Consider the following 27,040-nt stretch of genomic DNA (forward strand, 5'->3'; position numbering starts at 1 on the left):
CCCCCGTTACAGTACCAGGCTCAGGTACCTTTGAGCGGGGCTATACTGAACTCCAGCTCCTGTGGTCCATCACATCCCAGGCCGTGGAAGCCTGGACAAGGCTCTGCCCATAGCTTTCCAAAGCCAAGAGGTTGCCTCAGAGCTCGTCACTAATGCCCCTTTTCCATGCCATTTGGGCTTTGGTTCTTCAACCCTCTATAAAGTCCTCGTGGCTAAGAGTGGAACAGTCCATCAGACCCCTTCCTTGAAGGAGTAAGCGGGGAGGGATGGCAGAGGTGACGGATTCATTTCTGATGTTGGAGGGACATGTTAGACACAAGAGGAAGGCAGGCACAAGTAGTAAATAGCTGTGTCCCTAGAGCAGATTGGGGACCAAAGCATACCCTTCTTTTGCATGGGGTCCCCAGAGCAGCTCTGGGCTGCACCAGCATCTACCGGACAAGCCAAGTCTACCATCAGCTGTCACAGCCAGTAGACATCCCCCAACCTCACCTTCTCTTCCACATTGGCTGCACACTCTGCTGCCTGTCCTTGGGCACCCCAGCCTTAGAGTCTCAGGGCACACTTGGCGTTGTGCAGTTGGAAACCCCCTCCCCCCTCCCCCGCCGCAAGCTCAGGTTATGTATGGACTCCAAACCGTGCCTGAAGTGACATTCCCCCTTCCACTCTCAAGCCTCTGTTTCCTCTGCCATGATTCTCCCAGAGTCGTTGGCATAGAGAGCTTGCCAAGAGTGATCTTCTGGGGTCTTAAGGTGGATAGGAAGCCGAAAGCCTTTCTTGGACCTCTGCCCACTGGTCACTGGAGCCGGGACTGGCCTCTGATGCTTGGTGGTGATAACTGGTGTTCATGAAAATCCATGTGAAGCATCATGCATATTCCTTAAAAAGAAAAAAAATCAAGTCTAGTTAATGGGCACAACAGAGCCAGCCCCATTGGCAGAGGTGTAGGTGAGCCAACCCGAAATTGTGAGCATGGGAGAGCTGTCCCTATTACCCATCTGTCATGTGGTGACTTGGGTTGGGGAGAGATATCCCACCCCATCAATCCCTGAGGCAGGTAGGAGAGGTGGCTCTGAGGTCATAAGAGGTTTTAACCCCAGGGGATGCACACAAACACTAGGGCTGAATAGGATTCAGGTTGTCATCAGGAAATAGGTGCGGAGCCTGCTCATTTACTGCATGGGACCTTTGAGCTGGGGATGCAGAGCCTGGGGCTAGTGAGCATGAGGTACCACCTTCTCATAGAGAGTGGTGTGAGGACCTCACACCTGCGTCAGAGGCCACATTCCCACTCATGTTCTAGATGGAGTGTTGAGCCATAAGGAACTCAGGTCATGTCATAAGAGCCCAGTTGTTTGGGGGTGAAATCTGGCTATCTCCTCTTCCAGTATGGTAGGCCAGCTGTGGCTGATGGTGACCAGCGGAGGCAGTATCTATTGGTTTCTATTCAAGAAGCTGTGAAATTTACACACTGAAACCAACTCTTTGCTGTTGCTATTTCTTGTCCATCAGTCCTGGGTTAGGGTCTGCTCCAAACCAATGAAACCCACCCCCATCTCACCACAGGTGCTTAAGCCCTGTCTCTCTGTCTCTCTCTCCCCATGCAGAGCAAACCTCATTCATAGTAATGTCCTCCACACCTAATAGCAATTCAATAGTGGGCCCAATTTCACATGTATTAGCTATACATCAGATACCTGGTGGCCGCCGAGGACTGGGTTTATGATGGCTGATGCGGTCCAGTGGGGGCTATGGATATGCACAGGCGGGGAGCGGTCCCCCAAGCCACTGTGGAAAGGCCTCGAGAACAAATGGTGCCCCTGGGTCACAACTGCCTCTGCCAAGCCTCCCACAGTTGCCCCTCCCATAGTGGTCTGTCCACCACTCTGGACAGACAGAGGCTGTTTTCTTCCTGAGTCCTGGAAGTGGCAGTGTGCTCCACAGACCCAGGCTGTCCTCTTTGACTGCGTTGAATAGCCATCCAGGTGCTGGGACACATTTCACAGACCCCATTGTGCCCTAGGAAGAGCGTCTCTGCGTGCTCGCTGGGCACGGAGTCCGGGCAGCATGCCGCTTCTGCCCCCAAGCCAGAGCAATGAATTGCTCCTCTCTTCCCTGGAATGATCTGGAAGAAAGAGGATTCCCTCCTCCTGTAAGATTACCCTCAAAGCCATGCTCCACTTGCTCAGAGGAAATTATTTCTTCTCTCTGTTCAGGAAGAAGCACACTGCCAAGTTGACCCTCCCGTGCAGCGTGACTATATGAGACAGCAGCTGCTGTCCCTGCTGGAACTGGGGGAGAAGACATGAGACCATAGGGCCTCATCCACCCAACAGTTTCAACATGGCGGCCCAGCGCATCCGGGCGGCCAACTCCAGTGGCCTCCCTCGGTGCAAGTCAGAGGGGACTCTGATTGACCTGAGCGAGGGCTTCTCAGAGACAAGCTTTAATGATGTCAAAGGTAAGATCCTTGCCATTCCCTGGCTGAGGGGACAGTGGGATATTGATGTCTCCCTAACCCTGGAGCTTCTTGGGTGTAAGAGGCAGCCAGTTTTATATCCGGCCCTCCAACCCTTACCATGCTATTGGTTCCTCCCTGAAACAATGTCATTTATCTCAATTTGGGGTGTATAGGAAGAAGGTTATGTGCACACCCATGCACTTACTGATTTATAGGAGCAGGGATGCACATGGGTGGGGGTACACATGAACACAAGTTCACTTGGAGGCCACATGATGACACTCAGCTGCCACCCACCTTGGTTTTTGAGACAGGGTATCTTACTGAACCTGGAACTTACCATGCACAGCAGGCTGGCTGGCTAGCTCACAGAATCAGATTGTTGAGCAAACCTATCTTTCAGATACACACATGGATACCAGGATGCCATTTGATTCCTGAAAATCTACTCAGATCTTGCTGGACCATATCTAGTCACTTGTGCCTTGGGATGCATCATGGTCCTCTGTGTCTCTGTGGTCAGCCTTCTTATAGCATTGGCAGTTCACTGCTGATGTCACATGCGCACGCGTGCGCGCACACACACACACACACACACACACACACACACACACACACACGTCCTTGGAGATAACAGTGACAGCTTACTCTGAAGTCACTCCTTGTCCCCTCTCACGCTGGGCACTCACAACTTTATCTCTGTTCCTTCTCCCTTGGCAAACTCAGAACGAAGTGATGCTGGACTGAAGCCACAGCCCCTGTGTCTTCATCCTTTGTATCAGTCACCTGCTCCCCGGCCCTGGCTTATGCGTGCAGTCCTGAGCTCCATTACACGTGTTCTTTAAAAGAAAGGGAACGAACTGGAAGGTGTTATAGCAACAGAGTTAGTGGGTGTTGCTATAAATAAGAGAATTTTTTTTTTTTTTTTTTTTTGCAGTCGGGTAATGGGCAACATGTTCTTATTTCTAGCTTTGGGGAGCAGGGGATGGGCGGGTGGGGCTAGAAAAGGTGAGCAGAACCTGTGTGGTTTATGCTCAAAACACAGACATGAGAGCTGAGGGCTTAAAAGTAACAGTAATGACCCGAAAGCAAACAAGCATAAAGAGCTTGCAGAGCCAGTGTGGTTCAGAGAGGGGGTCTGAGAATCCGAAGTCACGCAGGACTGAGGAGTCTTAGTCTGGTCTGCACAGGTGATCCCTGGGCCTCGATGCTGGACTACCCCAGTCGGCAGCATCACATTCGCTTTCTGACTGTGTGCATCAGAGGGCACGTGGGTCTTGTCTCAGCCCCCACTGCAGACTCCTCTACTGCTTGCACAAAATCTTAGGCCAGGGGATAGAAAATGTACTGTTCAGAACCCTGAGGTTGCAAACACCCAGGGAATATTTTTCTTTGTGTTCTAACCAAGGTGGTTGTCAGTCTGGACAGTACTCCCCATATCTCATTAGGAGCAGATTCGATGAAGATTTGGTGAGGTAGATCTCTGTCCCCGCCCCCTCTTGTTCCCTCCCCATGCTTGGTGTCAGCAGTTGAGGAGATGATGTAGACTTGTCCTCCTGAAGGGAATTGATGACACACTCCACCATGGTGGATCCCCAAGGGATGGAAGACTGCTGCCCCTTGGAGGAGACAGATCTTCAAGTGAAATATATTGTCACATCTCCTGGAAGAAGGGCGCGCAGAATGTTAAGTAAAACCATTCTGATTCTTCAGCCTGCTAAACCGAAAATGATAATTTGTGTGGCTGTGTTTCAGACTGTATACAAAGCATCTCCAGTGCTTTGGCTTTTCTTAAAGCTGAAAATATTGCTGTAAGGGAATTAATTATTTGAAGGGAACACAACAGCAAATGACTTTGGAGGAATTTCGACAAGGTTTTAATGGCTGGCACACGATATTTAATTTTCACTTGTGTTTTGGTTTGGGGGGATTTCTTATTTTGGTTATTTGGTTTTGCTTTTATTTCTAGTATATGCATCGGGGAAGAAAATGTGTGTTCTGTGACTAGAGGACATGACTGGCCACAGATGTGGGGGAGCAGGGCTTCTGTGACTTCTAACCCTGCCCGGCTCACCTTTCCTTTCCCCACTTTTCCTCCAGAGCTTCTTGGGGTTCAGAACAAGTCCTCAGAAGCACAGTGTGACCTGCCCTCCTGTCTGTACCCCTTCTTGACACATCAAGGAAAGACTTCCTCCCAGATGAAAAGTCAGGGAAAGCTCTGAGCTGGCCAGAACGCCAACAGTCCCACCTAAGCTCCCCAAGTCTCTGCTTATTGTCAGTGAGGGGATTAAGACACTTATTCCAGAGCAGCCTTGCCCCACACCTCAGGGAGAGAGGAAACCGCCAGAAGTTAGGAAGAACAGGAGCCTTGCCAGGGCCTAGCCCTCTCTGGCTCATACTCTTCTTGTCCAGTGGCATCTCTCGGCGTGGCCACCCAGGGTTATGCAGTTATTGTTTCCCTGGGGTGGGGGCTCTTCAGCCTGAGGGCTTTGTGTGATTTCGCATCTTCATGTGGAACGGTGAACTCCCGTCCTGCTCGCCTGTCCTTTGCCTGTGACCTGCAGCACTCACCTAGCACACCTCCAGAGAGGAAGCTGGCCTGTCCCTGCCGGGTCTTTATTCATCCCCGTCCTTCCAGTGGCAGGATTTGTGTGATGGTTAATATTTCCAGCTTGACAGAGTCAAGACTCAACCTAGGAGACAGATTTAGCCAGGGAGGCAGTTCCTAGACTGGGTTAATTGAGTTAAATGTGAGGAGCCTCGTCCCAGGGACTGGATAATGCAGGAGAAAAGGAGGAAGCCAGCCGAGCCCCAACATTCATCTCTCCCTGCTTCCTGATGGCAGACCATCCTCCTCACACTCTGCTAGCCCTGCGATCTCTACCATGCTTCCCTCAAACTGTGAGCCGAACCCCACCCTCCCTTTGCTTAGGTGCCTTCACCAGAAATTTTCTCACTGTTGTGATTTGGTGGCAGAAGGCCACAGGCCGGGGAATTGTGACGCCTCAGCCAGCACCTTGATTCGGTGGTTCTAGTCCCAACGTGTGACTGTGAGCTCATGAACGTCCCCTGCCCACTTACTGTGTGCCAGGCTCCTGCGGCACGTACCATACCTCTGAGGGATGAAGACCTCCACCCTTGCGGACGTGGCCTCTTTAACAAAGACAGATTAACAAGCAGAATGTACACAGACTGATTGCATGTATGCTATCATGACACGGGAGTCTTTTGAAAGGAAGTGAAGACCCCAAATTCAAGGCTAAACTTGAATGTTTCTAGGCAGGTTTGATGATACATGAGGAGTCAGTCGTAGGGAAAGGCAACAGGTGTGAGCTAAGTGTACTGAAGCCCAACTGCGTGAGTCCCCTGTCTCCGGCCACATTTGCCTCAGGCACAAGGAGGATGCCTCCTGGGACTCTACACCTGATGCTCTCTCCTTACATTCCTGACTTCAGACGGTACACCATCAGACCTCACCACAGCCTACTAAGAAAGATGCCTTTTCTCCATGGGGAAGAATAGGGGGCCCCATGCTTACATGGCTCCAAAAGGTGATTCAGCGTAGGTCTGGCCAGCCAGCAGCAGCGGGCACCGCAGCGGGGCTTCGCATCCTTCCAAAGGAGTGGGAGGGCGGGTTCCAGGGCCCGAGGAAGCCAAGAGCACCTCTGCCAGCTGTGAATGTAAGTGAAGCGATTCCTTGTCTGCTTCCCAAGCCTGGCCAGGGAGACAGACTTTGAGCTCCCCTTTCAGAGAGAAAGGAACCTGGCAGGAAATGGTGTCTGTGCCGCCAGTGTGATAGATGATGGCCCAGTGGCCGTGGGCTTCATCCTGTATTGAGCATCTGTCAGGTGGGTTTAGCTGGGAAGTTTTTAGTCCTTTTGCTTGTTCCTGTGTACACTTGGTTTTAGAAAAAGTTTTTATTTGAGCTGGCAAGATGGTTCTGTGGATAAGAGAGCTTGTTCCTTAAGCCTGAGGACGTGAAATCAATTTCTGGATCTCACAGTGGAAGGAGAGAACCTAGTCCTAAATGTGACCGTCCTCCACATCCATGCCGTGCACACCAGTGTGTATGTGTGTGTACACTCGTGCAAGCATGCACAGTTTAATTTCATTTAAAAGGAAAGAATGTTTCTTTCTGTTTGCTACAGAGACCCGATGTCTACAGACTAAGCAAGGCCGTGCTGGAGGGCTTGCCCAGGGGATGTACCATGTCTGCCTCCATCAAGGAGAGAATGCTCTCTCCCTTGACAATCGTCTCACCGAGGGCTGGCTCATGTGAACACATCCATTATTTTTCCAAGCACACACTCTGCTTAGATGACTTACTTTGTGTGTTCCAGGTGTTGTCTGTGGTACTCACAGGCGTGATGTGATGGGGAGAATCATGCTTTACCCTGATTTGTTTTTAAAGTGATGGCTTTTCAAGCTGTGTTCAAATAATTATTGGGTAGTAATACAATGCATGGCTAGACAAACCTCCGATTATCAAGGTGTGGGGGTTCTGTGCGTCAAATAATATTTAAAATGGTTCAACACACGCACACATCACTGTCAGCTGAAGAGGAGTGAGGAATAGGTTGGATTTTGAAACTGAACTAGTCCTGGTTGTCAAAGACCTGCCCCTCTTTTTCTGTCTTCCATACCAAAAGAGAACAAAGACTCAGTGATCTGTCGCTGGAATCTGAGGGTTCCTCATTCTCAGTCATACATGCAGCATGCCACTGCCTAGCCCATAGCATCCCCGGGCCACTGCCTAGCCCATAGCATCCCCGGGCCACTGCCTAGGCCATAGCATCCCCAGGCCACTGCCTAGGCCATAGCATCCCCGGGCCACTGCCTAGGCCATAGCATCCCTGGGCCACTGCCTAGGCCATAGCATCCCTGGGCCACTGCCTCACCTGTAGCATCCCTGGGCCACTGCCTAGGCCATAGCATCCCCGGGCCACTGCCTAGGCCATAGCATCCCTGGGCCACTGCCTAGGCCATAGCATCCCCGGGCCACTGCCTAGGCCATAGCATCCCTGGGCCACTGCCTAGGCCATAGCATCCCTGGGCCACTGCCTCACCTGTAGCATCCCTGGGCCACTGCCTAGCCCATAGTCTCAGTATGCTCTCCAGCATGTTACATTTGTCCTCCCTTTCATAATAGTGACAGTCCTGGTCAGAAATCAGATAAAAAAAAAAATTTATCAAAATGAGGTGTTCAGAACACAGGTACATGTCCATTTCCTATCATGTGATCTGCCTTTCTATGATGGTTTTCGGGACATTCTTCTGGGTCCTTTGCCTCATTCAGAAGGTTGAATTGGAAAGTGGCTGAGTGGCAGAGCACCTGAGCACTCCTGAGTCATTGCATGGGCTACGTGGGGCTCACATGAATCTGTACCCAGATAGTTTCTATTGTTTCCTGGCTGGGTTGGTAGTCACCCAACTGGGATGGTACATCATGGCACCATCCATTTCTAGCCCATCCCACCCATCATCCCCCCACCCTACCCTCAGTTTGGAAGCGTCTCCTGGGCCTGTAGGCCTGGCCTCACGCTCTCTCTCTCTCTCTCTGTGTTTTGTGCAGTGCCTTCCCCCAGTGCCTTGCTGGTAGACAACCCCACGCCTTTTGGAAACGCAAAGGAGGTAATTGCGATCAAAGACTATTGCCCAAACAACTTCACCACCCTGAAGTTCTCCAAGGGCGACCACCTCTACGTCTTGGACACGTCTGGCGGAGAGTGGTGGTATGCCCACAACACCACCGAGATGGGCTACATCCCTTCCTCTTACGTGCAGCCACTCAACTACCGGAATTCTACCCTGAGTGACAGTGGCATGATCGACAATCTCCCAGATAGCCCTGAGGAAGTCGCCAAGGAACTGGATCTGCTAGGAGGCTGGACAGATGACCAGAAAGAATCTGGCAGACCCTATAGTAACAACCCTTTCTGGAATGGAGTCCGAACGAACCCATTTCTAAACGGGAACGCACAACCCAGCATGGATGAGCTAAACCCCAAGAGCACTGTGGATTTGCTCCTCTTTGATACGGGCACATCTTCCTTCACTGAATCCAGCTCAGCAACCACCAACAGCACCGGCAACATCTTTGACGAGCTCCCAGCCACCAATGGACTCCACATGGAGCAGCCGGTTAAGCGGGACAATCCCTTCTTCAGAAGTAAGCGTTCCTACAGCCTTTCGGAACTCTCCGTCCTACAAGCCAAATCGGATGCTCCCACGACATCCAGTTTCTTCACAGGCTTGAAGTCACCTGCCCCAGAACAGTTTCAAAGCCGAGAAGATTTCCGAACCGCCTGGCTGAATCACCGGAAGCTGGCCCGATCCTGCCATGACTTGGATCTGCTCGGCCAAAGCCCAGGTTGGGGCCAGACCCAAGCAGTGGAAACAAATATCGTGTGCAAGCTGGATAGTTCCGGGGGCTCCGTGCAGCTCCCTGACACCAACATCAGCATCCACGTGCCCGAGGGCCATGTAGGCCCTGGGGAGACACAGCAGATCTCCATGAAAGCCCTGCTGGACCCTCCACTGGAGCTCAACAGTGATAGATCCAGCAGCATCAGCCCCGTGGTAGAGGTGAAGCTGAGCAACCTAGAGGTGAGTACCTTCATCATCCTGGAGATGAAGGTCTCTGCTGAGGTGAAGGCCGACATCTTCAGCAAAAGTACAGTGGTCCTGCAGTGCCTGAGAAGTGACTCAAAGGAGGGGCCTTATGTCCCCATCCCCCTCGCCTACAGCTATGGGGACACGATACAGGTACAGCTGGACAACCTAGAACCCTGCATGTACCTAGCTATTGTTGCCCAGGGCCCCAACATCCTCTACCCTTCCACCGTGTGGGATTTCATCAATAAGAGGGTCACTGTGGGTCTGTATGGTCCCAAACACATCCATCCATCCTTCAAGACAGTGGTGACCATTTTTGGACATGATTGTGCCCCCAAGACCCTCTTGGTCAGCGAGGTTACTCGGCAGGCTCCCGGTCCTGCCCCGGTGGCCCTACAGCTCTGGGGCAAGCACCAGTTCGTCTTGTCCAGACCCCAGGATCTCAAAGTGTGTATGTTCTCTAATATGACCAACTATGAGGTCAAGGCCAGCGAGCAAGCCAAGGTGGTGAGAGGCTTCCAGATGAAACTCGGGAAGGTGAGTCGTCTTATCTACTCCGTCATCTCCCAGAACCCCAACGAGCTGTCCGACTTCACGCTGAGGGTACAGGTCAAGGACGATCAGGACACCATCCTCACCCAGTTCTGTGTCCAGACACCGCAGCCACCCCCCAAAAGCGCCATTAAACCATCTGGGCAGAGGAGGTTCCTTAAGAAGAACGAGGTCGGGAAGATCATCTTGTCCCCGTTCGTTGTCACCACCAAATACCCGACGTTTCAGGACCGCCCCGTGTCTAGTCTCAAGTTCGGCAAGCTGCTGAAGACCGTGGTGCGGCAGAACAAGAGCCATTACCTGCTGGAGTACAAGAAGGGGGATGCCGTGGCCCTGCTCAGTGAGGAGCGCATCCGCCTCAAGGGACAGCTGTGGACCAAGGAGTGGTACATCGGCTACTATCAGGGCAAGGTGGGCTTGGTGCACACCAAGAACGTGCTGGTGGTGGGCAAGGCCCGGCCCAGCCTGTTCTCGGGACCTGAGCTGAGCACGTCGGTGCTGCTGGAGCAGATCCTCCGGCCCTGCAAGTTCCTCACCTACATCTACGCCTCCGTGCGGACCTTGCTGATGGAGAACATCAGCAGCTGGCGGGCCTTCGCCGACGCCCTGGGTTACGGGAACCTGCCGCTCACCTTCTTCTGCCGGGCAGAGCTGGACAGCGAGGCGGAGCGGGTGGCGTCGGTTCTGGAGAAGCTGAAGGAAGACTGTAACAACCCTGACAACAAGGACCGGAAGTCCTTCCAGAAGGAGCTGGTGATGGTGAGTGCTCGGTGGATGCCCAAGCCTGGGGTGAGCTTCCTGAGGCAGACAAGCGTGGATCGGATCGTGGGTCAGATCGGGCCAGCTCACAGGGGGCAGTATTGGAAGGGTAGCTGTCCAGTACTTAAGGAACCCCAAGGAAGGTGTCTCTCCCCTCTTCTACATTGATGAGCCTCTCTGTGGTCTTGGGTGGACCTGTGTTCACTGATTAGTTTTTGCCAACTTGACACCAAATAGAGTCCCCCAGCAAGAGGGAGCCTCAATTGAGAAATCGCCCCTGTCAGATTGGCTTCAAGCAAGTCTGTGGGGCATTTCCTTGATTAATGATTGATGTGGGAGGGCCCAGCCCACTGTGGGGAGCGCTCCTCCCGTCCGTTTGTCCTGGGTTGTATGAGAAAGCCGACTGAGCAAGCCCATAAGCAGCGCTCCTCTGTGGTTCCCAGCTCTGCTTCCGCTTGAGTTCCTGCCCTGACTTCCTTCAGTGATGACTGTGATCGGGATGTGTAAGCCAAATAAACCCTTTCTCCCTTCCCCCTCCCCCTGGGGGCGGTGGGGGGGTTGCTTTCGGTCATGAGGTTTATCACAGCAATGAAGCAAACCAGGACACCGAGGGGAGAAGGCAGCAGGGCTGTGATCCAGAAGCCTCTGTTTGCATCTTTGGAGGGGACCCGTGTGTCCTTGGGTCTGCAGCAAGCTCTGGGACTTAGTGGCAAAAGCCTTCTGTCCCAAAGCCTGGTCTGCTTTGATGTGAGTTCTTGCTCTGTATTACCTGGCGCCTCTGACATCTGTCTCTACTGCGATACCTGCTTCCTGCCTGAGGTTCATTTGAGTCCACGGGGGCTCTTGGCTGGTATAAAACGAACAGGCATTCTAAAAAATGCTTGGGAAAGAGAAGTTCAATGTTTGGTTCTGAGGCACACTGACCACAGGCCAGCTAGGAGCATTTTTTGAGGCCTTCCGGTTCTTCCAGCAACCTGGGCTTTGGAGGATAAGGCAGTGGAACAGCCCCATGGTTTCCTGCAGGCAACCCACCCCAGCTGTGTGGTTCTGGTGATCACTGTTGCCAATAGAAACCCTTGGTGACCTCTTCCTGACTCCTGTCCCTCCTGTCCCCAGCTCTTTGGTTCCTATTCCACATCCCATCCCCACCTGCCCCCTCTGTATCATCGTCCAGCATCTCTGAGGAACAGCAAGACTTGAGACCCTTTGAATGTGGCCCGTGGTGACATGCTGTCCCACAGCATGGGACCGACAGGCCTGAGGCTCCCCAGAAAGGGAGATGACAGTGTGAATTGCAGTGTGAATTATGAGGGCCCTTGACAGTTAGGCCCCAATAGGCCTTGGTGGCCGTTTCACTGGGAAAGAAGACAGAAGTGAGTGGGACGATGTGGGCTCTGCATGTAGGTCACCCACAGGGGTCAACAGGTCTCTCCCCTCAGCTGTCACCGTGTGAAACAGATCTCCTGAAGGTCATGGAGAGCCCGCTCGCCTTGGCCTCCCTGGCTGACTGGAGCTCCCCAGGGCAGGGGCACGTGTTTCCTGGGAACCCTCCGTCAGCATACTTCATTGACTGCAGAATCAGGTGCTTCCGTGGAACGTAAACCACGTGGTTTGTCCCTTCCATGGAGTGTCCCTCCCACTGCTGAAGGACGCTTACCTGGACCAGGCTCAGCTCCTTCCTCTGTGGGCAAACATCATGAATGGAGGCTTTATGCCCATTTCCTATTTACTGTTCACAGTCAGGTTCTTACTCAGCATGGCAAGTTTGGAGAGGAGTTTTGTTTCTTTGGTCCATGGGAGGGGTCAGGAGGGTCCTGTGTACCTCTGGGTCCCCTCTGCCTTCCTGCCTGGAGGAGATGCAGTTGGACCTTGGCTGAGAGTTGGCCCCGGGGCAAAGGCAGTTTTGTAATTAAAAAAGAAAACAAGTTCCTCCGTGTTCTGTTCTCCCCAGCTATCTCGGGCATTGCCTCCTGAATAGCTGAATTTTAATGGCTGGCCAAACTTCAAAAACCCACAGCTGGCTAACCCCAGCATCGGCAACCTGCTTCGTTTTCATGGATTCCTGACCGACCGAGGGTCAGTGAGGTTTCTTCTAGCCTTGGCCCCAGCTTTCCCCTGCCTCACCTAGCAGGACACGGGTAGACCAGCGCCCCCTTCTGTTTGCAAACTGCCTTTGTGCCATCAACATCCCTGCTCTGGCAACTATAGCTAGAGGAAGTGGGGAGGTTTGAGACTGTGCAGATTGGAAGGGAAGGGTCTCACGAAGGTCTAGGGGCTCCTCTCCATGGCCACTGGGCTCCTCCCCTGCACCTCAGGCCTGTGGCAGATGCCTCTGCCTATGGGCTTTTCTCTGTGTCCTGCATGCACCAGCTGTCCCCGCTTGCCGTGTCCCACAGCTGGTGTCCCTCCTGCCCAGAGCTCCTGGTGATGCATTCTCTCAGATGCCCATTCCGATGTCGCTTCCTGCCCTTGATGAAGCAAGCTTGTGCTCCTGGATCTCCACAGTGCTTGCTCGAGTCAGGATTGGGGCACACTTGCTTCTTATTACTGTCCTCCATTAGATCTACACTCCATGGTGGAAGGAGGGCTTGGAGGAGACCATGGAAGAGGGAGGGGGAGAGAGGGAGGGAGAGATGGGGGATGGGGAGGAAGTGGGGAGAGAGAGAAGGTGAATGAATGAATGAATGAGTGAGTGAATGAATGAATGGATGTGTGAGCAATGGCCTGAGCTCAGAAGATCTGAGTCTTCTGTGCTCTCAGAGGTCACACTATTGTTTCTTTCTCTGCTGCCGTCCATTCTCTCCCTGTGTGTGACAAGATCTAGCAGCCTATGCCACTGAGGGCCTCTTGTGTCCCTTTGACAATGGGTAGGTTCTATGGTGGCTGTTCCACAGTTGGCTTTTCTGGGACAGCCTGCTCTCTGGTACCTTTCCTTATTTGATTGGAGGCACTGACGGTTTTGATGACCACTGAAGTTCGAGACCCTCTGTAAAACCTGTCTGTCATACTCACAGGCTCTTTCCAGAGAGCAGAAAGTACCGTTGGATACACAGATAGCGAGTGTCGCTTTGGGTCAGCTGGCTGCAGGGTGACAGGAGACGTGCACTGTCCCTGAAGCCGTTGGCCCAGTGCCTGCAGGGGTGGAGGACTTGATTTGTAGCCTGGGGTTTGGTGTGGATGTGTGCAGAGTGAGGGAGGGGTCCTGAAGGGGAGGGAATGCAGAATGTGTTCTGTTTTTGAGGGCTTGGAATCCTGGTGCGTCTTCTGTTGTACTGTGTGGGCCATGGAAGGAGAATTTTCTAAGTGTATTTGAAAGCTCAGGAGGAAACACATGGTCATGTATAGTCTGTGACTTACAGAAACGCTGAGTGAGGGGAAGGATTTGACTGCAGGCCCATGTGCACCTTCTAAATCTGAGGTACTGTCGTCTCACGAGCATGAGTTTGAAGTGGCCTGGGGAGAAAAGAGTCATAGGCAGGACCCCACGGAACCAGCTCTTTAGGGACGGTGATGGGTTTAATCCAGTAATATGCTTTTTAATTTAAGTCAATACACTTAAAAAAAAAAAAGATTTGTTTTTTTGGGGTGTGTCTGTGTGTGTGTGTGTGTGTGTGTGTGTGTGTGTGTGTATGTGTGTGTGTGTGTGTGTGTGTGTGTGTGTGTGTGTTCACACACTCACTCACACACATGCCCTGGCACCCCTGGAGGCCAAAGGAGGGCTTCAGATTCATCGGAGATGGAGTGACAGGCGTTTGCAAGCGACCTGATGTGGGTGCTGGGATCTGAAGTCTGCTCTTCGTGACAGAGCCACAATGTTCTCAGCTACCGAGCCGTCTCTTCAGTCCCAGACAGCACACCATTGGTGGAACACGCTGTTTCCCGTTTTGAGGACCCCACCCTGAATGGGCCCTGTGGTCTCTGTTCCTGTGGGGAGGGAGAAGTCATTGGCTGGAAATGAAAGAGCAAAAGAGATTTTTAGAAACAACCATGGTAGCCTCACTAAAACACTGGGAAGACCGTGAAAGCCCCTCCCGGCTGTCTCTTGTGGTCCTAGAGCTACCACAAGAACCAAGCCTCCAATAGTCCCCTGGGTCACAGCGTGGGACTTACAGAACGTGGGCTACAGTGGGCCCTTTGGAGGAGTTTGCATGAGAAAGAAGGGGGTGGGTTTGTAGGGTGCAAGCCAGGAAGGCAGTTGTGTCTCTAGGAGGGGAGTGGATCGAGGTGCCCCAAGACATCAAAGTGGCCGGCCAGCAAGAAGACAGAAGAGTCTAGACTGGAAGGATGGCAAGGGGGCTCAGAATGGGTCAGGAGAAGACCCGCCTTATCTCACAGGCCAGGAGACCACAGAGAGAGAGCTGCCACAACAGCAAAAGCCCAAATACTAGCTTACTGTATTTTCCTAAGCGCTTGTAAAAACAGGTTAGCGCCACACAGCCTGTTACTGGCCACCTGTCACTGTAAATAGAGACGCGGCCATGTCCCTTTACCTGCCGGTTGTCTACAGTGGCTGTGATGGTTAATTTTAAAATCAGCTTACCATAACCTAAAATTACCTATAAAGAGATTTTCAACTGAAGAATTGTTTAGATCAGGTTGGCCTGACCGTGTCTGCAGGGGACGGTCTTGATTGGAAGACCCAGCCCACTGTGGGTGGTGCCATTCTCTAGGCACGGGACCCCAACTGTGTAAAACGGTAGAGAGAAGCAAGCAGACAGGATGAGCACATCTGTTTCTCTCTGCTGTTGACTGTGTGGTGTCGCTAGCCAGCTGAGCTCTTCCCTTGACTTCCCAACTCAGTGATGGGCAGTAACCTGGAGTTGGAAGACCCCTTTCCTCCCATGTGGCTTTTGCTCGGGGTGTTTATCACAGCAACAGGAATGAAACTAGAAGACTGCCTTTAGGCAGTGTCTTTCTCCCCCTTCCCCCACCCCCCTCCCCCCCCCCACCCCCATCCCAGCCGTGAAGTTGGGACAGAAAACATGTAACTTACAAGCCACAATTTAAGTCTGTCCCTTCGCTTGTATTAGCAGGATTCTATCTGAAATCCGGATTGTGTTTTATTTCCTTCAGTATTTTCCAGTACGCCTGTGTATACCTCAGTAAGCTATCTACACAAGGGTTGGGAATCCCCAGAGCTGGAATCCTGAGGTGTACTTCCCATTGCTAGAACTTACATGTATCCAAAGTTCACCCTTTTGGAGAAAGCGCTCAAACACTGTGTGGTATGAGCAGCTGGGTAACAGACAGAGCCAGTGCTGGGCTTAGTAGAAGTGGTGTGAGGAAGCTGAGTGGAGCGCAGGAGAGATGCGACACCTTCGTTCCTGACATCAGCACTCCCAGAAATGGACCCCCAGCTGCCCTGGACCTGGCCATGTGCTCTCCTGGTCAGCAGTGGCCCATCAGAGGCCAGAGTGGCCTGAATGTCCCAGGACCTTTGTAGTCTATGCCTGGGGCCCCTGGGGAGAGAACGGATTAGCTGACTCCTGCCAAGAGTGACTTGAATCCAAAGCAGGTGATTTTGACGCACGCTGTTACCTAGAACCCGAGGCCACCTCAGGGCCAGGCAGCCAAGTGCACAGACACCAGGGTTTGTTTGCTATGACTGAGTGACTCACTGTTAAACCCTGTGCTCATTCACATTCTCATCCAGGACAACACATAGAGCTGAGGGGACCCTTCCTTCCTCAGTTTATCCCTAAGCTCACAGCACATCAAACAAAGCTTAAACCTGACACCCACTCCCACACACACGTGACTACATACATGATCATGCCTTTTTTTCTGCCACATAAACACATATTTAGCTTTCTTAAAAACTAAAGTTTCTTTCCAGATACCAAAATCCAAATTATAACCAGCCACTTTGTGAAATCCCTTAAGTAGTTGAAATGACACTGTGTTTGGTTTAGCTCCTGGGGCCGTGTGCCCAGCAGCATGGAAAGAGCCTCCAGAAGCCGGGGCCTGCCTCTGCCTCTGCCGTCTCTGGCTGAGGGGCTCTGGACTTAGCTGCTCCGTGTCTACCAGTGTGTGTTGCTATCTGCACAACAGATGTGCTTGGCCAGCTTGAGCTAGGTCTTCCCCTGGCTGGGAGCACCACTCACCTTCCCTCGGGAGAAAATATCAGTTCAGCCCTGCTCCGTAAGTGGGTGGCTCTTGTAAGGACATTAGCCATGGTGGCCTGCCATGGCCTTACTTGTCATGGTACATCTGAAGAGGCCTCTTTCCGAGCTAGGTCACTCTCTGGGGTCCTGAACATGAGTTTTAGAGATGGTGCCAGCCCATACGCCCTGTCAGCCCATCTCTTTCCTCTTGTGCATGGATGGTACTAGCGTGCTAGGTAAGGGCCCTGGACACTGCATAGGCACTGAACTCATGGCGTAAAGAGCATCACCTGCAGGTTGACCTCCCCCAAAAGCCGAGCCTACCCTGGCCTCACACTCTGCTTCATCTTCCCAGGCTTTGCTGAAAATGGACTGTCAGGGCCTGGTGGTCAGACTCATCCAGGACTTTGTGCTCCTGACCACCGCTGTTGAGGTGGCCCAGCGCTGGAGGGAACTGGCTGAGAAGCTGGCCAAGGTCTCCAAGCAACAGATGGATGCGTATGAGTCTCCCCACCGAGACAGGAATGGGGTGGTGGACAGTGAGGTAAGTGGGGCTCCAACCCCTTGGTTACTTACTTACTTTGTCCCTCAGTTCCTGGGACCCGTGGGGTACAGTCATAAACGCTGAACTTTCTAGCACTCTAGGAGGGCAAGGATCCTGCCTTGAGAACCTGCGGGAGAAGTTATCAGGGCCGCTGTGCCACAAGCTGGGAAGGGTGGCTGCCCTCCCTTGCTAATTTTACTTTAAAATTGCCTCTTGTAAGGTCAATAAATGTATCAACAGAACCAGGGGGCGGGGGAAGCTCCCTGTATTGGCTGAATGGCTGCTGTGTTACCTAACTTAGGCCAAGGTGGGTCCGGAGGGTGACTGTGGTGTGTTCCTGGAAGCTGATTCAAACTCACAAGACAGGGAAGTCCCAAGCATGAAGGTGTTCTTTCTTTGCATGATCAGTTTCTAGCACACGGCAGCACAGGTGAAATTGGGTGCTGTAAGGAAGGAGAGGTTCTGTTCCATAGCTCAGAATCACGAGCACACTACCGTTTCCCCACGGTAGGCTGACCAGAGCAGCTGGCTCCAGTGCTGCTGTGACTGTAACGTGAGTGTCATAGGGCTGACTGACTGACTGACTGACGGAGCTAGCTGTCCTCTGACCTTGCTTTCTCTTTTTGGTAACTCCATCACCCAGGCCATGTGGAAACCCGCCTATGACTTCTTACTCACCTGGAGCCACCAGATTGGGGACAGCTACCGAGATGTCATCCAGGAGCTGCACATAGGCCTGGACAAGATGAAGAACCCCATCACCAGGCGCTGGAAGCACCTCACGGGGACCCTGATCCTGGTGAATTCGCTGGACATCCTGAGGGCAGCAGCCTTCAGCCCCTCGGACCATGATGACTTTGTGATCTGAGTCGGGGGACCCTGCTGGACGGCTCACCAGAGCTGGACCCCCCCCACCATCGTCTGTCCACAGTGGGGGCCGAGCCATCACCGGGTGGTGCAGGGGGGGAATGGCTGCTCAGGTGGAGGCCCATCTGCCAGCCACGCCCAGGAGGGACTGAGGACCTTTGACTCTCTGCCCCTCCCCTGGATCCAGGGGCAGGTCCCAGGGACTTTCTACTTATGGTTGTTGCCAATCGTGTTACTTTCTATTTGTTGAAATGTATGTTTAAATTTAAAATCACTTTTTTAACAAAAGACTAGACAGGACATAAGAAAGGTGGTATCTAATTTTTTAATGGACTGTAAAAGTTATTTTAAAAAAAAAATCTCCTTAGTAAAGGCAAACGCCGTTGAGGTTTTTATGTTCTTTAAAGGCCTTTTTAAATTATGTTCCAGGTGTATATAGATATTTAAAGGCCACCGGTGTTTCTGAGGCCCAGGCACACTTTGCATTTCGACACTCAGAGTGGGAAGGAGTTTGCTCCATGCGGACATTTTCCACTTGTCGCCTGTGAGGCGGCAAGTCCATGGGCCTGGTGGCTTTCAGTAGGTGGACCCTGGGGAGGCCCAAGTCCTATCTTTCCTTTCTTCTCCTACCTTGCTGTCCTCAGTGGCCAACCACAGGATCTGTTGGTCTGTGTGCTTTGTGAGCAGCAAAGCCCCCATGTGGCAGCTCAGTGCCATTGAGATTCTGCCAACAAATAAGAAATCACTGGAGTTGGGGTCCCTGTCACCCTGGGTGTATGCGGTCACCATTCAGAAGAACAGTGCTCCCTTGAGGATAAGGTGGTCCCTGCCACGCCGGGCACTGAATGCTGTCTCCCTCAGTGTGGCTCTGCCTCGGTAGTAGGTGGGAGGAAAGCCGCACCACCCAGCCAGAGCCCTGGTGGCCATGACTCTTCCTGTGCCCATCACCGTGGTCACCTTTCAGGCTATGTCACATGCTGGCGTGCCGAGGTGCCGTCTGCCATTGCCAAACTCCACACTTCATCTCTCACATTTAACCTTCTCCTCCCTGGGGCGCTCCATCTCCTTAGGAATGGGAACTAACTGGTTATCCAACAGCATAAATATTAGCACGGGGAAGATTTCCCTAAGTGATGCCCTGTGGAAAGGTGGGTGTTTGCAGAGGACTGTATTCAGCTTCAGGGTGGTGGGTCACACAGTAGCGGTGGCATTTGGGGAGGAAGCAGGAAGTAGAACTCATGCCAGAAAGATCAGCGGTTAAGTAAGCCTGGCAGTGGGCGGGACTCAGGCTGTCTGTCTCCAGGGGCAGTTCCAGACCCTGGGGGCTGCCCTCCATCTGCCTTCCTGGCACAGTTAATGACTTCGTTTGTGACCAGTGTACCAACCCCACATTGAGCTGAAATGTCCCCTGGCTTCCGACTCAGACACTGCAGACCAACAGACTTAAAAGTAAACAGTAGGTATTAACGCCACAAGAACCAGGTCCCACGAATCCCCATCGGCACTGACAAGCCCGTCATTCTGCACCTCCGTTTTACCCAGAGAACAGCTCTTTACCTTTTTCCCCAAAGAAGAAACAAAACCAGTTGCACCTTAAACCACGGATATTTTTTCCTCAGGGGCTTTGAATAGTTTCCTATGCAACAAGTCTTATAGCACACAAATGAAATTCTTCAAAAGTTGCAGTAAATTTTACCTGGATATTTTAACTGGTTAGTGTGTGTGGATGTGTCTTTCTGTGCCTAGCCAGACTTTAAATGAAACCCAGCATAAAGATCAGTCAGTGACTAGGTTCCTGTCTGTCACCCTGAGTGACAGGGTGGCAGTTAGAGTAGGGGATTTTTTTTTCTCTTGCTGTTAATTTTATTGCTCTTGAGTGGGTAGATCATTCATGACAACCAAATGGAAGTCAGTGTCACCCAGGGCACCCAAAGGAAGCAGGCAGGTGTCTATGTCTCTCCTTGTTCCTGGTCTCTACCACCTGGAACTACTACCACCATCCCCCAACACGGAGTTCAAGACCCAGCAGTTTCCAGATGTGCTGGGCATCTTCCTGGGCCTCCTGATGGGAGCAAGCAGTGGCCTCCTCTGGGTATACCCTTCCTGTTGTCAGAAAAAATTTGAGGAAGAAGTGTCGGTACTGCCTGGGGGACCAACTCCAGCTGGAGGAGGTGGGGAGGAGCCTGGCCCATGGGGAGCCTGCTTGAGAGACTGTAATCAATCGACAGGCTGAATAGGAGCCAGCTGGACCAAAGACAGGACAGACCTGGGTACAGTGTCTATAGCATTGACACCTGGGCAGCACAGACAGGATGGGAGGCCTAGTCTGTACAGCCTTGGCTTGTCAAATGGGCCAGAGTCCCCTGTGAGCTCAGCCCCCTCCACCTTCTACACCTATGTTCATTCTGGACCCTGAGTGTCCCCCTGAGGCCCTGGAGTTTAAGGCTTAGTCTCCAGCCGGGCACTATTGGGGGTGGGACCTTTAAGAGGTGGGGAGGCTAGGTTACTGGGAGTGTGCCCTTGGTGTGAGTCAGGGAACAGATTCTTCCTCTTGCTTTTGTACTTGGCCATGAGGTGAATGGCCTCTTGTATGCATTCCTTACTGTAGATGTTGGTTTCCGCAGGCTCCATAGCAGCAGGATCAGTTGGTCCTGGACGTCAACGCCTAATTCATGAGCTCAGAGAACCCTGTTCCTATTTTAGGATGATTTGCTGACTACTCACTTATTTTGTAGTTGAAGATATGGCCCCATAACTTACCCATTACACATGGCTAATAGGAAAATGGATTTTTCTCCTAGTGCTAAGCAAGGGAATTACCAGGGCCTTTATTATGCCAGGCAGGTGCTGTGCTACAGAACCATGCCCCTGCCCCCCCAAGCCCAGAAGTAGGGTTTTATCCCAGAGCAGCCATAACAATCAGCTGAACTTGAAAAGTGCATTCTCTCGCCATTATGGAGGCCAGAAGTCTAAAATGAAGGTACTGAATGACCTAACTAGTCCATTCGCGCTTATTAGGACACCAATCGCTGGATTTAGGTCCCACAATAATCTAATGTGGTTTCATCTATACTAACTCTAATTCACCTAACTCCCAGGCAGCAGGACTTCAACTCAGTTCAGCTTTTGGACACCCGTACCACCCAGCATGCCGTCTCCCTCCTTCCAAGCTGCTCGGTGAAAAGCAGTGTTTTAGTTCAGCTGTTGACACACAGTTTGGAAACCGGTGTCCTCTGGGACCGAACACTAAGCAGAGAAGATGTAAAAATTAGGCATCAGGCATGATCGCACACACCTTTAATTACAGCACCTGGGAGGCAGAGGCAGGTGAGTCTCTGAGTTCAAGGCCAGCCTGGTCTACATGGTAAAACCCTGTCTCAAAAAAACAAAACAACAACAAAGCAGTGTGGGTGGGGTTGCTGGAGAGATCCTCAGTTCCTAAGAGTATGAACTGCTCTTGTTCACTTCCCAGCACCCAAATTGGGCCGCTCACTGCTGCTACCTGTAACTCCAGCTCTAGGGAATCTAACACTTTTGGCCTCTATGGGCTCTTGCATTCACACACACATATCTACACACATGCACAATTACAAATAAAATAATAAAGCTTCTTTAAAAATAGGCTCTGATTTCCAAGAAGAAAAAAATGAGTTTTACTGTGGAAATTTTTTTTTTTTTTTTTAGTGGTGGTAGTTGAGGGGTAGTGATATTTCAAGACAGGGTTTCTCTGTATAACGGCTCCGGCTGTTCTGGAACTCACTCTGTGTAGTTTTGGTGCCTGTTCTAGATCTCGCTCTGTAAACCAGGATGGCTTCGAACTCACAGAGATCTAGCTGCCTCTGCCTCCCAAGCGCTGGGATTAAAGGCGTGCGCCACCACGGGCTCAGAGTAAATTCTTGCTTTGGCCTCTCCCCAGCTGCCACTGTCACCTCCGGTGCGATGCGCACTGAGTCATTTCTTTTGAAATTCTTTCTCACCCATTTCAAGTACTTACCACCTGGCCACAGCACCCAGACTCAAACTTGGTCATAGGACCTTCCTGACTAGTTCTCACCAGGTCCTACAAGCCACGCAGTGTGGCCAGAAGTGAGATCTTAGCTCTCACCTCCATCCCCATCCCCCCTCTCCTCCAAATCCTCCAAATCCTCTTCCTCTACACTTCCTACTACCTCTGTCCTCCCCAATGGAACACAGAAGTCTTCCTTGTTTGGGGGAGTTACTGAGATCAAACCTAGACCCTCACACATGCTAGGCCTGAGCACTCTACCACTGAGCTAATATCTCTGCTCTCTCTCTTCACTTTTTGAGATGAGTCAGGCTAACTTGCCCAGGTCATCCTTGAATTCCCTGTGGAGCCAAGGCTTTGCCCTTCCTGCATTCCTCTGCCCATAGCTGGGACCCCTGACTGGCAGGGCTCCTTGCTGCCCAGCCTCCCCCTTCCCTTCCACCTGGCTGCGTCACACACTGACTCCTGACGGAAGCAGCCTGGCCATCTCTGAACCCCAGGATGTTCGTTGCGCGAGGGAGTCATTCTATCTACAGCAGAAATGCACTTTAAGCTGAGGTGGATGTGGTGTTGGAGTGGATAACTGGGGCTTCACGCTATGTTTACCACCAGCGTAAAAGCAAGTGGAAACCTGAATCATAAATGCATCAGAACGGCTCAGATCCAAAGAGGTCAAAAAACCTTGCAGGAATGGAACTCGGCGAAGTGCATCCCAAGAAGAGTCGCACAAAGGAAACATTTTCATTCTGTACCTGATGCTGTCACAAAATTCGATGTTTTGTAAACTGGCTTGAAAGGAACTCAATTAGCTCTTTGTGCCATGGAACCTTTGACGATTTGATGAAGGCAAGAGACGCCTCAGAATTATATAAATGCATAAAAGAAAACCTAGGAGAACAAAGAAAGGCGTTCTTTACATGTAAGTACCAAAGATTACAATCGAGGAGTTTAAGCATGCTTCTTTATCCATTAAATAGCACCACCTAGTGAGAGCATGCATCTACACCAGACGCTAACCACGGTGATTGGAGGTCTCAGAACCATACCCAGCAACACCCAGTGGTTGGTCTACCCAACCAGACACACAATGATGGAAGTCTCGACAGCACCAGACACTCAACACACTGGTGAAGGAAGGTCTCACCTAATCAGACATTCCAAACAGTAATGAAAGGTCTCATCCACGCTAGACAATACACTGCTGGAGACTTTATCCAATCAGACACGAAATAATGGAGGGTCGCATCCCACCAGACTCTCAACGTAGTGATAAGCATTTAGACATCTACAAAAACATTCACAGCCATAAAAGTCTGAGAATTCCCTGGAGTATCCAAAACATTAGTTTCTTGCCTATATAAACTCTTCACGGAAATGCAGAAGATAGTGAAAATAAAAATGCAATTTCCCCCTCATAATCAAAAAACCCCACTCATTCTAAAGAAGCCAGCCTCCCACATATTAGCTATTCGCTTCATTTTAAAATCTCTTACCTTAGTATTTTTTTCTTGCTCCAGGCTAGGAAGGATGATATTTTTAAATTTTTGATAAATCTAATTTAATATTCTGCTTAATAGGAGAGAGAGGAAGACCTAAAGAAATTAGTTAGTGTGCAAGGTGACATTTTAAGTATCTAAAGTCATTTTTCTTAATTTTCCATTTTAATTGATTTGTCTTAAAAATATCTATATTTTTAAGTGTACATACATATCTATATTTTATGTGTGTATCTACATATGTGTGTGTGAGTAGTGTTGAGTGTATTTTTCATTTCAGAAGGCAGCCAAGAACTTCTCAGAGAGCATCATACGGTCCTGTGAGCTCTGAGGGTAGATGGAGTCCGTATGTGTCGAACGGTGCCTGTCACCAACACAGGAGTCAAGGGCGTCCCGGCAGGGGACAGTCAGAACTTTGGGGGAAGATCTTACACAGGAGCGAAGTTCAAAGGTTGCTGTCATCAGAGCAGACAGAGAAGGCAGAGGGTGGGAGGAGCCCACTGAAGAGGCCTCTCCACAGAGAAGCAGGAAAGAGAGGAGGTGTGGGGGAGCCCAGGGAGGAGACTTAAGGCAGAGGGCTCTCCTGAGGGATCTAAAGGGAGAGGTGCTTTAGTGACGGGCACTGAGTAACCTTTGCCATTTGCTAGGTACTGCTCTAGACCCAAGGGGTGTGCTGTCCCCAGGGAGCCCACAAGCTGGTAGGGAGCCGGCAGTCTATCAGATCAATATCCAGGGTCAGGTCAGAAAGAAGCCAGCGCTGGACAGAGAGACCCCAACCCAGGGCAAGAATAGAGGGGGTAGGCCTCTGAGGAGGCGCTGTGTGAGGAAAAGTGATGGCTCTAAACACACCCACCCCCATGGGCACACACGACAAAATAGATAAATGTAATTTTAGAAATTAAAAAGAAAGAGAATACCATGCGGTTTTGGTAAATGTCTGCACTGCGTTGTTGAAGCAGTTAAGTGTTTATCTCAAACATCTTTCTCTTGAGACAGGCTCTCATGTACCCCAGGCTGGCCTCGAACTCACTATGTAGGCAGGAAATCCCTGGGCTCACCTGATCTTCTTGCCTCTACCGTCAGCTGTTGGGATTGACAGTGTGCACCGCCACACCCAGCTTTCACACAAACTACGTTATGGTGAAAATTCTCCAAGTCCTTCCAGCTTTTGGTGTGTGTGTGTGTGTGTGTGTGTGTGTGTGTGTGTGTGTGTGTGTGTGGTGGTTTGAAAGAAAAAGGCCCCCAAAGGCAGGGGCACTATTAAGAGGTGTGGCCTTGTTGCAGGAAGTATGTCATTGTAGGGGTGGGTTTTGAGGTCTCCTTGCTCAAGCTTCCCTCAGTGTGACAGTCGGTTGACTTCCTGTTGCAAGATGTAGCACTCTCAGCTACTCCAGCACCGCGTCTGCCTGCACGATGCCATGCCATGCTCCCTGTCATGATAATGGACTGAATCTCTGAACGGCATGCCAGCCACCCGAATGAAAGTTTTTCTTTCTAAGAGTTGCCATGGTCATGGTGTCTCTTCATGGCAATAAAAACCCTAACTAAGACAGTGTGTGTGTGTGTGTGTGTGTGTGTGTGTGTGTGCGTGTGCGTGTGCGTGTGCGTGTGCGTGTGCGTGTGCGTGTGTGTGTGTGTGTGTGTTGTATATGGGGGGGGGGGGTTCCTTGTCAGTGGAGATATCTACTGTGGCTTAAGTGTGGACGTCAAAAGACAACTTGGAGAATTTGGGTCTTTCTTTCCACTATGTGGGTCCAAGGGATCGAACTCAGATCATCAGGCATGACAGCAAGCACCTTTACTCACTGAGGCAACTCATTGGCCCCTCCCTAGGCCTTTTTGTTTTGAGACAGGGTATCACTAAATTATCCAAGCTGGCCTTGAGGTTCTGATCCTCCTGGCCCAGTTTCTTGAGCAACTAGGATTACTGGTCCATTATGCAGAAGAGACCTGGGTCTGAGTGTCATCAGATCCTGGAGCCAGCCCCCTGCAGATACTAAGAGGTAACTATGCAAAAGTCACCTGTAAAAGAACTCCAAATGCTTGGAAATGACAATATACCATTTAAACCTCTGGGTCAAAGAAGTTTCAAGGTGGGGCTGGAGAGTTGACTCAGTGGTTAGTGCACTGGCTGTTCTTCCAGAGGACCAGGGTTCAGTTCCCAGCACCCACACGGCTGCTCACAACTGCCTGTAACTCTAGTTCCACGGAATCCAACACCCTGTTCTGCCCTCCGCAGGCACCGGCACACTGCTGGTGTGTAAACACACATACCCACACAGGGAACATACACACGCGATAAAAAAAATAATATTTTAAACAGTTCTGAGGGAACTTAAAAAATGGTGCCATCAATATATCTCAGGAAAGGCACTTGCCATCAGGCCTGATGACCTGAGTTCATGCATGTGAGCACAAAATAAACACATGCCCAAATTCACACACATACACATACATGCGTGCACATTGAACACACGCCAAAAAACAAGTCAGTAAATGGCCAAGTGGAAACCAGGTGTGACACGCTGTGGTTTGAAGGCATTGCTCAAATGTCAAACAGTCAGCCAAGAGCTGTGGTCCGTGCCCATGATTTTGGTGTTCAGAAAGCTGAGGAGAGGGAATCATGGACCTGAGGCTGGTGTGGGATAAATAATGAAACCCCATCTCAAAAAAATGTTTTGTTTTGTTTTGTTTTTTAATTTGGGTATGGTGCTGAAGAGATGGCCTTCTGGTTAAGAATGAATATTGCTTTTGCAAAGGACCCAAGTTCAGTTCCCAGCACCCACATCAGGCAGCTCATGAACAGCTGTAACTTCAGTTCCAGGGGATCTGGTGTCCTCTTCTGCACTCCATGGGCACCTACACACACACACACACACACACACACACACACACACACATACACACGCACGCATGCACGCACGCACGCGCACGCACGCACGCACGCACGCACGCACGCACGATTAAAAATAATAAATATAATAAATAAAAAATAGATGTGAACTATAATGGCCAATGTGATGGTATTAATCATCTTTAAGAAGTGCTGGATCATGAGAGCTCCCCACATACCATTCAGCTCCCTTGCTCCTCTGTCCTCAGCCTGTGGAAACAGTGTTCTTCTCCTCTGCAGGACACAGTACTCCTGGCTCCATCCTGGAAGCAGAGACAAGATCTTCTCCTTAACCTTCAACTTCCAGTCTCCAGAATTGTGAGGAAGTCTTCAGTATTTTGTCATAGCTGTCCCCCAAAGAGTAAAGTCCGCCAGATGAACATCTGGAAGTGGTGAACAGCCTCCCACATCAGATGCAGATGCCCAGCATCTGCGCACAGGAAGAGGCAGCCATGGGGCTATGAAAGGAGGACCTGGTTTGGGCAGAGAGGCTCGGGAACAGGAGAGCCACAGAGGATGTGGGAGGAGAATCCACTCCATCTTCGCTCCATTAGACAGACAGCTGTGGGCCTCTGAAAGAGTGGCAAGGTCCCAGCATCAATGCAGAGTTTCCTGGAAAGCGGGGACAGCAAGGCCAGAGGCAGTGGCTGGGGAGGAAATCCGGCTGAGATATAAATACTAGGGGCATCATGTATATGGAATTTCAGCTCCACTTTGAAAGACTGAAGGCAGCAAAGCTGGAA

General features: G+C 51.1%; 1 protein-coding gene across 1 annotated transcript in view; it reads left to right on the top strand.

Annotated features, from left to right (window-relative positions):
• Window positions 1-18,308, top strand: part of Sh3bp4 (SH3 domain binding protein 4) — a 78,114-nt gene extending 59,806 nt beyond the window's left edge. Inside the window, exons 3-6 of the mRNA XM_059278025.1 lie at window positions 2,217-2,461; window positions 8,034-10,387; window positions 16,847-17,035; window positions 17,679-18,308. Coding sequence (XP_059134008.1) covers window positions 2,344-2,461; window positions 8,034-10,387; window positions 16,847-17,035; window positions 17,679-17,903 — 2,886 coding nt within the window. The 5' untranslated portion in view covers window positions 2,217-2,343 and the 3' untranslated portion in view covers window positions 17,904-18,308. The remainder of the gene's footprint in view (window positions 1-2,216; window positions 2,462-8,033; window positions 10,388-16,846; window positions 17,036-17,678) is intronic.
• Window positions 18,309-27,040: the final 8,732 nt, after the last annotated feature.

Source organism: Peromyscus eremicus, chromosome 13, assembly GCF_949786415.1.
Source record: "Peromyscus eremicus chromosome 13, PerEre_H2_v1, whole genome shotgun sequence".
NCBI classification, from domain to species: domain Eukaryota; kingdom Metazoa; phylum Chordata; class Mammalia; order Rodentia; family Cricetidae; genus Peromyscus; species Peromyscus eremicus.